At 62.5% G+C, this 12,085-nt stretch overlaps 1 protein-coding gene across 1 annotated transcript; it reads right to left on the bottom strand.

Moving 5' to 3' along the window:
• Nucleotides 1–532: 532 nt before the first annotated feature.
• On the bottom strand, nucleotides 533–2,786 carry LOC126381682 (uncharacterized; the record flags this gene model as incomplete). Its single annotated transcript, XM_050031137.1, has 1 exon — nucleotides 533–2,786. A coding segment is annotated over exon 1 (2,254 nt), but the record flags the coding sequence as incomplete, so codon positions are not given.
• Between the last annotated feature and the right edge of the window lie 9,299 nt (nucleotides 2,787–12,085).

The raw sequence follows: 12,085 nt of genomic DNA on the forward strand, positions 1-12,085 counted from the left end.
TAACCTAACCTAACCTAACCTAACCTAACCTAACCTAACCTAACCTAACCTAACCTAACCTAACCTAACCTAACCTAACCTTTTTTTTTTTTTTTTTTTTTTTTTTTTTTTTTTTTTTTTTTTTTACGTTGGGAAATGCGTTACGCATACCACGCCGCCCGGGGGGACGACGTGGTTATGTGGGACTCCCCGGAAAAGCCGGTATACCCACTAAAACCCAACGGTGTTCCTCCTCGCCGCCATGTGGCGGGGACACGGGAACGCAACTGCACACAACCGCGTCCCCGCCGGCGGATGCCCTCTTGGGCCCAGCGCCTATGGGAGCGCAACAAGCGCCTCCCCCACCGCCGAGGGCTGCCCGGAACACTTGGGCAGCCCTACAGCACGGGACCTATGTTGTGGACGGCGGTCCCCCGACCACCGTCCACAGGTCCCCGTTAGGGCGGAGCTCTGTCCATTCAAGGAACGGTGTCCATCTGCTCCGCCCCGGCCCTCTTGGCCTTGCGCTTTGGCCGCTTTGGCTTCGGCGCACTCTCCTGCGGGCTTTTGGCTGCCGGCTTGGCAGCAGAAATGCATCCGCTGCCACCGATGGAATGAGCCGCCGGTTTGCCTGCCGTCGCACAGACGGGGCAATGGGGCTCAGCCGTGCAGTCCCTCGCCTGATGGTCGGGTTGACCGCAGCGGAAGCACAGTCGGCTGCGGTCAACCTCGCAGGAGCACTTCACTCCGAGGTGCCCGGGCTCCAGGCAACGGTAGCACCGTGCCGGTCTGGAGTCGAGAAGCCTTACTCTGGCCGACGTCCACCCGACCAGTAGTCGGCCAGAGTCGGACAGCCTCTTGGCGGCCGCGACCGGACAGCTGATCCAGAGGGACCCGTCACCTCTCGGTCCGACGACGATCCGCCCATGCTTCACGTCGTCGACCGCGCAGCCTCCTTCCTTGGCCACAGCGTTGGCCACCTCAATGGCGTCGGCTGAGTCGTCCAGCCCAGTGACGCGGATTTCCGCGCGCTTCACTGGGCGGACGACCTTGACCGCGTCCGGGCTGAGGACCTCCCTCAGCTTCTTGGCGAGAGAGTCCGCCTTCGCCGCCGAGTTCTCCCCTCCGATCTCAAGCAGGCGCGCACCCGTCGCCGCTCTGCGGAACCGCATGTTGCTGATTCCGAGGTCAGCGAGGGAGACGCGCCGCTTGGCGTCGGAGAGGATCGAGGCGTATGTTACGCCTCTCTCCTCGACTCCGGGCACCAAGGTCAGCGATACCGCTGCCGTTCTTGGTGTCCGGAGCTTTGCCCTCTTCTGGGCCGTGGGCCGAGGCTTTGGCGGCTCTTTGGCCGCTTTGGCCGCTTTGGCCGCCTTGTTCTTGGCCTTTCGGCCAACAACAGCGGTCCATGGCTCCGCCGTTGGTGCAGGGGGAGGCTGGCGCCGAGCCTCTGCTGCCTCCTGTGCAGCCAGGCTCTTCTTCTTGCTCTTCCCCTTCTTTCCCGAAGAAGCGGGAGCAGAAGAGGCCTGGCTGTTTGCGGGAGCCTCTTTGGTGGCCTTTTTGTCGGGCTTTGTCACAGGCTGGCCACTACTTCTCGTAGAAGCGACCGGGGCCCCTGCTGGCGCAGACTGAGCAGGGTCTGCCCTGGCGCTTCTGGTGTCCACCGCAAGCGGAGGTCTCCGTCGTGGCTCTGGGAGGAGACGATCTTCGATCCCGGCCAACCGCGCGTTCAGCATGTTGCCGAACATCTCGGCGTTGGCACGGGCTGTCTCCTCCAAAAGCTGCCGGAGGCTTGGCTCCGAGCTCACGGGCTGGGATGGTCGCTGCCGCAACTCTTGCAAGTCGCGGCGCAGGTCGGCGACCTCCTTTGTGAGCTTGGAGTTAGCGGCCTCCAGCCGCATGACCTCCTCCGTCATCGTTCGATCCCTGATCTGGGACACAGCCTCTTGGATGCCCTTTACGGCATCCTTCAGGGCCCGAACGTAAGTCCCTTTCAATTGTGAAGACTTCGTGGCGACCATTGTAATGGTATCCAGCGAAGTCTTCACAATGCCGGCTAATGCAGCGCTCGTCTGCTCCTCCTCTTGGATTGCCATGTGGGGGCTGGGCTGTAAAGAGGCCCTAGCCTCCCTCAGGTTCCGAGCCATCCCTGCAACCTCAGCTTCTGCCTCAAGCCGGAGGCTCTCGGCCAGCTCCTGGTTGTATGCCGCCCTGGCTGCGGCCAGGCCGACACACTTACCGGTGGAGGAGGGGCGACCTCTCCCCCTTTTAGATCGGTGGCCTGCACCCTCGAAGGGCGACGCAGGCGAGTCCGACTCTTCGGCCTCAGGGTCAGACCGATTCCGTTTTAGGAACCGTTTCCTCGGGCCTGACAACTCCGACCCCACCGTCACCATGCTGGCGCAGGAGGAGTCGTCCGAGTCTAGCATTGACTCATCCTCCCGGCCAGCGGGCGTCGTGGTGACAGGTGTGTCGCAGCGTGAAAGAACCACGCTGAGTCTTCTGTCCTTCTCAACTACGGACAGCAGATCCTTGCCGCTTAGGATCGGCTGTACGAAGTTGAGTCCCTCCTCCATAGTCCCCTTGCGGAGACGGGTGGCGCGAGCGCCTAGGCCAGGGCACTGTGCCGCTTCCGGGGTGGTGGATCCCGGTTGCGCCACAAGTTGCCCCGCGGACTTGGTGTCCGCATCAAGGCCGGTAAACGACAGTGCCTGAGCACGCTTTTCTCCTTCTCCTCCCTTCCTCGCTCCTTTACTCCCAACGTCCAGCTCCGAATTCTCGGCTTTGTTATTTTTTGAAAATTCCATTTTGAGTCCCACGATTATGGGGGAAAGGGTGGTCCATCCGGGCAGCGCCCCCTGTACCCGGATAAACCTAACCTAACCTAACCTAACCTAACCTAACCTAACCTAACCTAACCTAACCTAACCTAACCTAACCTAACCTAACCTAACCTAACCTAACCTAACCTAACCTTTTTTTTTTTTTTTTTTTTTTTTTAACGTTGGGAAATGCGTTACGCATACCACGCCGCCCGGGGGGACGACGTGGTTATGTGGGACTCCCCGGGTGTCGCCACCCGGTATACCCACTAAAACCCAACGGTGTTCCTCCTCGCCGCCATGTGGCGGGGATGCGGGAACGCAATTGCACACAACCGCGTCCCCGCCGGCGGATGCCCTCTTGGGCCCAGCGCCTATGGGGGCGCAACAAGCGCCTCCCCCTCCGCCGAGGGCTGCCCGGAACACTTGGGGAGCCCTACAGCACGGGACCTATGTTGTGGATGGCGGTCCCCCGACCACCATCCACAGGTCCCCGTCAGGGTGGAGCTGGATCCATTCATTGAACGGTATCCATCCGCTCCACCCCGGCCCTCTTGGCCTTGGCCTTCTTGGCCTTGCGCTTCCCCTTCTTCGGGGCGCTCTTCTTCTCCGGGGCCTGGTTCTTTGGCTTGTTTGCCGCAGAAACACAGCCAGTCCCCCCGATCGAGTGTGACGCCGGCTTGCCCGCAGCCTCACATACTGGGCAGTGAGGCTCGGCGTCACAATCCCGTGCCCTGTGGTTCGATTGTCCGCAGCGGAAGCACAGTCGGCTGCGGTCGAACTCACAGGTGCACTTGACTCCCATGTGGCCCGGCTCCAGGCAGCGGAAGCACCTCATGGGTCTTGGGCTGAGGAGCCTCGCTCTTGCCGAGGTCCATCCGACTTGGACCCGGCCGGAGCCGGCCACCTTTTTGGCAGCGGTGACGGGGCAGCTCACCCAGAGGGAGCCGTCTCCTCGCGGACCAACCACCATCCTGCCGCACTTAATTGCTTCGGAGGGGCACCCTCCCTCCTTAGCGATCGCCTCCGCCACTTCGAAGGCGTCAGCCGAATCGTCCAGCCCCGTGATGCGGATTTCCGCCCGCTTCACAGGCCTGGCGATCCGGACCGCCTCAGGGCTCAGGACCTCCTTTAGCTTGTTAGCTAAGGAGTCCGCCTTCTCGGCTGAGGCCTCACCCCCAACCTCCAGCATGCGTGCCCCGGTTGCAGTCCTGCGGAACCTCAAGCTGTCGATCTTGAGGTCCGCAAGACGGACACGCTGCTTGGCGTCGGAGAGGATGGACGCGTACGTCACACCCCTCTCCTCTGCCCCTGGCGCCAGGGTGAGCGTCACCGCTGCAGTTTTCGGCGCGCGGAGCCTCACTTTCGCGCGCGCCGAGGGCTGGGCCTTTTGCGGCTCCTTCGCCACTTTAGCCGCCTTTGCCTTGGCTTTGGCCTTTCGGCCGACGACTGCCGTCCAGGGCAGCTCCTCCGGTGTGGAGGCAGGCTGATGCCGTGCCTCTGCTGCCTCCTGTGCAGCCAGGCTTTTCTTCTTGCTTTTCCCCTTCTTTCCCGAAGAAGGGGGAGCAGAAGAGGCCTGGCTGGTCGTGGGAGCCTCTGTGGCGGGCTTTGGCTTTGCGCCTGGTCCTGCCATGGGGCGGGCACTGCCTCTTGTGGGAGCTACCGGGGCCCCCGCTGGCTCTTTGGGAGCAGGGTTTGCCCTGGCAGCTTTGGCGTCTGCTGCAAGTGGCGGCCGTCGACGGGGTTCCGGCAGGAGGCGGTCCTCAATGCCGGCCAGTCTAGCGTTCAGCATGGTGCCGAACGCTTCGACATTCGCCCGAGAGACCTCCTCCAACAGTTGCCGGAGACCTGGCTCTGGATGCTGAGCTGGTCGCTGCCGCAACTCCTGGAGGTCGCGGCGCAGGTCAGCGACCTCCTTCCTCAACTGGGAGTTCGCGGCTTCCAGCCGCGTAACTTCATCCGACATTGTTCGGGCCCTGATCTGGGACATTGCGTCCTGGATGCCTTTTACGGCGTCCTTCAGGGCCCGAACGTACGTCCCCTTAAGTTGAGAGGACCTGGTGGCGACCATCGTAATGGTCTCCAGCGAGGTCCTCACAACATTAGTTAAGGCAGCGGACGTCTGCTGCTCTTCCTCCTCCTGAGTCGCTGGTTGGGGGCTAGGCTGTAGAGAGGCCCTAGCCTCCCTAGCTCCTCGAGCCACGTCAGCGACCTCCGCTTCGGCCACAAGCCGGAGACTCTCCGCAAGCTCCCGGTTATATGCGGCCCTGGCTGCGGCCAGGCCCACATACTTCCCGGTAGAGGGCGGGCGTCCTCTCCCTCTCTTTGACCTAAGAGCCTCCCTTTCAAGGGGCGACCCAGCCGAGTCTCCCGAGTCATCCTCCATGTCAAGGTCTGATCGGTTCCTTTTCAGGAACCGTTTTCCGACCGACAGCTCCGACCCCACAGTCACCATGCTAGTGCAGGAGGAGTCGTCGTCCGAGTCCATAGACTCCTCCTCCCGGCTAGCGGACTTCGCGGTGACTGGCGTGTCGCATCGTGTTACCACAACGCTTAGTCGGCGCCCCTTCTCGACTTCGAGTAGCCGATCCTTGCCGCTAAGGATCGGCTCTCCGGAGTCAACTCCCTCCTCATCAGTCCCCTTCCGGAGACGGCTGGCGCAAGCGCCTAGGCCAGGGCCTTGCAACGCTTCCGGGGTGGTGGTTCCCGGTTGCGTCGCAGGGTGCCCCGCGGACTTAGTGCCCGCTTCACGGCCGCAAGTCTTCTGTGCCTGAGCACGCGTTTTTCTTTTTTCTCCTTCTTCTCCTCTTCCTACCTCTCTGCCTCCTCCTCTCAGCTCCGAAACTTCGGCTATATTATTATTTGAAAGTTCCATTTTTAGACCCACGAGTATGGGGGAAAGGGTGGTCCATCCGGGCAGTGCCCCCTGTACCCGGATAACCCTAATACCGCTGGGGTGCGGGAGGTGCCCCAGGGTTGGTCGCTAGCTGGCGGAGAATACCCCCTCCGCCACCTTCCGGCGCCCCGACGCCGCGCGAAGGCCCGAAGGCACCTCAACGCCGGGACTTTGGGGGTTTTTTATTGAGGTTGTCTCCTCTTGGGCCGGCCGACCAAGGCAAGCCCCTTGGTCCTGGTAGGCCGCGAGACATGTCCACGACACCTAACCAGGATAACAAGTTTGGCGACGGTGGCCGAAGCCTGTCCGACGGGCATGTGTTCATGGCCGCCGAACCCGTCACCACGGCGCTGAACGCCTCCTCCACCAGTTGGATTTTTTAAAGAGGTTGTCTCCTCGCGGCCCCCCCCACTTGCGTGGGAGCGGCCCCCACGCCTCGGAATACCGAGGGTTGCGGGTGGCCCGACGGTCGCCGTGCAATACGAACGACCGCCGCGCGCAGGCGAAACGCCCCCTCCTGGCGGTTTTTTACAGAGGTTGTCTCCTCGCGGCCCCCTCCACTCAATGTGGAAGCGGCCCCCGACCCCTTTGGCGCCCCACCACAAAGCGCTAAGGGGTTACGGGTTGCGCAGCGATGGACTTTGCCATCGCCGCGCTGGATTCCTCTTAGCTTCACTGCATCATTAGGCTAAAGCGGCACCCGCCGATGCAGCTACTGAGCCCCCCCGCCACGACAAGGCGAGAATCCATTGGGGGGGAACCTAACCTAACCTAACCTAACCTAACCTAACCTAACCTAACCTAACCTAACCTAACCTAACCTAACCTAACCTAACCTAACCTTTTTTTTTTTTTTTTTTTTACGTTGGAAAATGCGTTACGCATACCACGCCGTCCGGGGGGACGACGTGGTTATGTGGGACTCCCCGGGTGTCGCCACTCGGTATACCCACTAAAAACCAACGGTGTTCCTCCTTGCCGCCATGTGGCGAGGACACGGGAACGCAGCTGCACACAACCGCGTCCCCGCCGGCGGATGCCCGTACGGGCCCAACGCCCATGGGAGCGCGTCTAGCGCCTCCCCCTCCGCCGAGGGCTGCCCCGGAACACTGGGGAGCCCTACGGCACGGGACCTATGTTGTGGACGGTGGTCCCCCGACCACCGCCCACAGGTCCCCGTCAAGGCGGCGCCCGGTCAATGTTGACCAGGTGCGCCAGTCGCCGCCTTCCTGGTCGCCTGCGGCGCATGGGAAGAGAGTCAGCGGAGTTCTCCCGCTCTCTCTCCGCCGCTTCCTTCTCAGACATTACTGTGTCTGAGAAGGTGGCGACCGCTCTCCAGGCCGTTTCACTGCCGATCATGGCCACGATCATGGTCGGCAATGAGAGGTCCGGCCCCAGCACGGCGGACAAGGCAGCGCGAGGGACCGCCCAAGCGGGGCACGCCTCGCGCGTATGCCGTGCTGTGTCCACCACGCCTCCCACACAGTGGTGGCATTCAGCGGTTGGCTCCCTCCTAACCACCCCAAACAGGTACTCACCAAAGCACCCGTGCCCGGTGAGGACCTGCGTGAGGTGATAGTTGGGAGCGCCGTGTTGGCACTCGATCCAGTCCCGGAGGACTGGTCGGATCGCCGCCACCAACTCCCGGCTGGTATTCGGGGTGTCCAATTCCTCCTCCCAGGTGTTAAGGAGGACATCACGGGCGTCCTCCCTCCACTGCGCCACTTCCCGGGGGTGCGGGAAATTGCCGGTGTTATTGGCTTCGGCGCGCCGCCTGTAGACCGCCGCGAGAACTCGTGCCTCGAGTTCCCACGGCGGACTGCCCGCAATCATGCAGGCCGCGGTATAGGACACCGTACGGTACGCCCGGGCCACTCTGAGCGCCATGACCCGCTGCGGTCGTCGCAGCAGGGTCCGGTTTCGGGCACTCAGGGACTCCGCCCATATGGGCGCACCGTACAGCGCCATGGAGCGCACCACCCCCATGTAGAGGCGGCGGCATGCCCTTCCAGGGCCCCCTAGATTTGGGAGAACTCCTCCTAGCGCTCCGGCTGCAGCCACCAATCTTGGGGCCAAGCGCCGGAAGTGCTCTTGGAAGCTCCATCTGCCATCGAGGACGAGTCCAAGGTACTTCATCGTCGACCCGATGGCGATGGAGGTTCCGCCGACCACGATGTGGGCGTTGGGAGGTGGCGCGTTCCGAGGCCCGTGGAACGTTAGAGCCTCGGATTTGTGCAAGGCCACCTCGAGGCCCAGCTGCCGAATCCGGCGCACCACATGTGCAACTCCTGCAGTGGCAAGGACACCGGCCTCTCGGTGGGTGCTGCCGCGGGCCGACACGAGAGTGTCGTCAGCGTAACATGTTACACTGACCCCCCGCAAAGTGGCCCCGCGCAACACCCAGTCGTAACCGATGTTCCACAGGAACGGTCCCAGGACCGAACCCTGTGGAACACCGCACGACATCTCCCGACGTGCCCATCCGGTTCGAGTCGGGTACACCACCGCCCGACCGATGAAGTAGTCCCGGACCAACCTTTGCAGGTGGCCGGGAACCCCAAAATGGTCCAGCGCCGCCATGACCGCGTCCCAGGGGAGCGTGTTGAAAGCGTTGGATATGTCCAACGACACTGCCAACAACACGTCACCCTGGGAAATCGCCTCCTCCGCCAGCTCCCTGACGCGGGATATGGCGTCGATAGTCGACCGACCCACACGAAACCCATATTGGGTCTCGTGCAAGTCGATGTGCCCGGCGAGACGATGGACAAGCACGCGCTCGAAGAGCTTGCTTGTCTCGCCGAGCAACACGATGGGCCGGTAGGCTGATGGTTGGTCAGCTGGTCGACCGTCCTTACGGAGAAGCACGAGCTTCCCTTCTTTCCAGGAGCTGGGGAAGCGGCCCTGCACCAGACACTCGGTGAATAGGGCCCGAACTTGGCTCCCCAGCTCTGAAAGTGCCACAGCCAGCACACGCCCAGGCACGCCGTCCAATCCGGGAGCGGTCTTTTTGAGGCGGAGTTTCGCCGCGGCGTACCGCAACTCCGCCTCAGACACGGGCCGAACCTCCTCCTCATCCGCCGTGGCGGCCACCGGCCGGGCAGACCACGCCCGACTCGGGAACAGTGTTTGCACCACGCTCTCAACCAACTGGGGTTCGAGAGTCGTGGTGAGTGGCGGAGCCCAGGGCCGGAGCTTCCGCCTCACTGCCCGATATGGTCTGCCCCAGGGGTCCCGGTCTAGGATGGCAAGCCACTCCTCCCAGGACTCCTGTTTGGCCCGCGATATGGCCGTCTGGAGGGCACTGCAGGCGGACCTGTACTGTGCGTACAGGGCGTCCTCCAGGGACCCATCGCGGATGCGACGCCTTCTGCAGCGCGTGTATTGGCGCCGAGCTATTACGCATGCTTTGCGTAACTGGCGCAGCTCTGCACGCCACCAATACACCTGCCTGCGAGGGGGGAGCGGTCTAGCTCTAGGCATCGACGCATCACAGATGTTCGTGAGCGATGCGCCGAGCAGCCCCGCTCCCGCGTCAACATCTTCTGGGAAGCCGGTGTCCACCACCCAGCTCTCTATGATGGCCGCCTCCTCGGCCAACTCGCAGTCAAGCCGACCCAGCAACCAGCGAGGGCCATCCTCAACTGAGGAGCGGACCCACGATGCCGCTGCGGGAGTTGACGTGGAGACATCGAACCGGATGTACCGGTGATCCGATAGTGTCTCCACGTCTACCTCCACTCTCCATCTCTGGACATTCCGGGCCAAGGAGGGGGTTGTGAACGTGAGGTCCACGATTGACCCCCCCTGCTGGCGAATGCAAGTGTCCTCAGAACCCCTATTGAGGACCATCAGACCCGAGGTCGCCGCCCAGTCCTCTAACTCCTCTCCCTTCGCGTCCGTCGCGGGTGATCCCCAAGCCGTGGATTTGGCATTGAAGTCCCCCGCGACGATCACGGGGAGGGAAGGAACCTGCGCAATAAGCGCCGTGACCTCTGCGAGGGCTCCCTCGAACTCGGCAAGGTGCCAACTAGGCGGGAAATAGGCTCCCACGATTGCAACCCCGCCGGTAACGGCCAGAACGCATCCCCTGCCCTTCGCTACCTTATCGAAGGGAGGGGAGCCACCAGCAGCAGGAGCGAAAACGGCAACCGAGTTGCCGTGGTCACCTGCCCAGTCGTCTCGAGCAGGGACCACATATGGCTCGGCGACCACCGCCACATTTATCGACCACTCCGCCATGGTTTGGGCCAGAAGGTCCTGTGCCCTGGCGGAGTGGTTGATATTTGCCTGCAGGTAGCGGATGGATGCCATTTATGGATTGGTGTCCATCCGCTCCTCTCCGGCCTTCTTGGCCTTGCGACGCTTGGATTTAGGCGCGCTCCTCTTTTTTGGGGCCGTGGCTGTCGGCTTCTTGGTGGCGGAAATGCATCCACCACCGCCGATTGCATGAGCCGCTGGCTTTCCCGCTGCCGCACATACGGGACAGTTGGGCTCAGCGCCGCAGTCCCGTGCTTTGTGGTCCGGTTGACCGCAGCGGAAGCATAACTTGCTGCGGTCAACCTCACAAGAGCATTTGGCCCCCAGGTGCCCTGACTCCAGGCAGCGATAGCAGCGTATCGGTCTGGGAGCGAGCAGCCTTACTCTGGCCGAGGTCCACCCCACTAGGACCCGACCGGTGTCCGTCACCTTTCTGGCGGCGGTGACCGGGCAGCTAAGCCAGAGGGCTCCATCGCCTCTCGGGCCGACGACAATCCTCCCGTACTTAATTGCGTCGACCGGGCATCCTCCATCCCTGGCGATCGCCTCCGCCACCTCGATAGCGTCGACCGAGTCATCCAGGTCTGTGACGCGGATTTCCGCGCACTTCACAGGCCTGGCGACTCGGACCGCTTCCGGGCTGAGGACTTCCCTGAGCTTGCTTGCCAGGGCATCTGCTTTTTCAGCAGAGTCCTCTCCGCCAACCTCCAGCATGCGCGCACCCGTTGCCGCCCTACGGAACCTCATACTTTCAATATTGAGGTCCGCAAGACGGACGCGCTGTTTTGCGTCGGATAGGATGGAGGCATAAGATACCCCCCTATCCTCTGCTCCAGGCAGCAGGGTCAGTGTGACCGCTGCCGTCTTGGGCGCCCGTAGTTTGGCCTTCTTTTGGACCGTGGGCTGGGCCTTCGGTTGCTCCTTAGCAGCCTGGGCCGCCTTGGCTTTGGCCTTACGACCGACGACCGTAGTCCACGGCACTTCCGCCGGTATAGAGGCAGCCGCGGTTCGCGCCTGAGCAGCCTCCTTTGCCGCCATGCTCTTCTTCTTCTTCCCTTTCTTTCCCGCTGGGGGAGGAGGGGGAGCAGAGGAAGATTGGCTGCCAGCCACCTTTCCGGTCTTTTTCACCCGCTGGTCTTTGCTTTGCCCAAACGCGGGAGGGACACCATCACAGCTTGAGACAGCCGGGGCCCCTGCTGGCTCTTTGTGAGCGGGGTCTGCCCTGGCTGCTCTGATTTCCGCTGCAAGCGGAGGCCGTCGTCGTGGTTCTGGAAGGAGGCGGTCCTCGATTCCAGCCAACCTGGCGTTTATCATAGTGCCGAACGTTTCTACGTTGGCACGGGACACCTCCTCCAGCAATTGCCGTAGGCCTGGCTCTGACGGCTGGGCTGGGCGCTGTCGCAGCTCATGGAGGTCCCGGCGCAGGTCGGCAACCTCCTTAACCAGCTGGGCGTTGGCGGCCTCGAGCCGCGCAACCTCTTCCGTCACGGAGCGAGATCTTAAAAGGGACACCGCCTCTTGGATCCCCTTGACCGCGTCCTTAAGGGCTCGGACATAGGTCCCCTTCAGTTGAGAGGACTTCGTGGCGACCATAGTGATGGTCTCCAGCGAAGTCCTCACAACATTAGTGAGAGCAGCTCCTGTCAGCTGGTCCTCCGTCTCCGGTTGAGGGGGGCTGGGCTGTAAAGAGGCCCGAGCCTCCCTCAAGTTGCGGGCCACATCCGCGACCTCCGCCTCCGCCTCGAGCCGGAGGCTCTCGGCCAGTTCGGCATTGTATGCGGCCTTGGCTGCGGCCAGACCGACGTACTTGCCCACACTAGAGGGGCGACCTCTTCCTCTTTTCGACTTGTGCGCCGCCCCTTTGAGGGGCGACCCAGCCGAGTCGTCGTCTTCAGCCTCAGGGTCTGACCTGTTCCGCTTAAGGAACGGTCTCCGTAGGTCAGACCTTTCCGACGTGACTGTCACCATGCTAGCGCATGAGGAGTCTGAGTCCATGGACTCCTCCTCATGGCTAGCGAGTGTCGTGGTGACAGGCGTGTCGCAGCGTGTGAGGACAACGCTGAGACGCCTCCCTTTCTCGATTTCGGGTACCCGATCCCTGTCGCTATGGATCAGCCTCCCGAAATCT

This window comes from Pectinophora gossypiella, unplaced genomic scaffold, assembly GCF_024362695.1.
Source record: "Pectinophora gossypiella unplaced genomic scaffold, ilPecGoss1.1 Pgos_82, whole genome shotgun sequence".
Taxonomy (NCBI): Eukaryota; Metazoa; Arthropoda; class Insecta; order Lepidoptera; family Gelechiidae; genus Pectinophora; species Pectinophora gossypiella.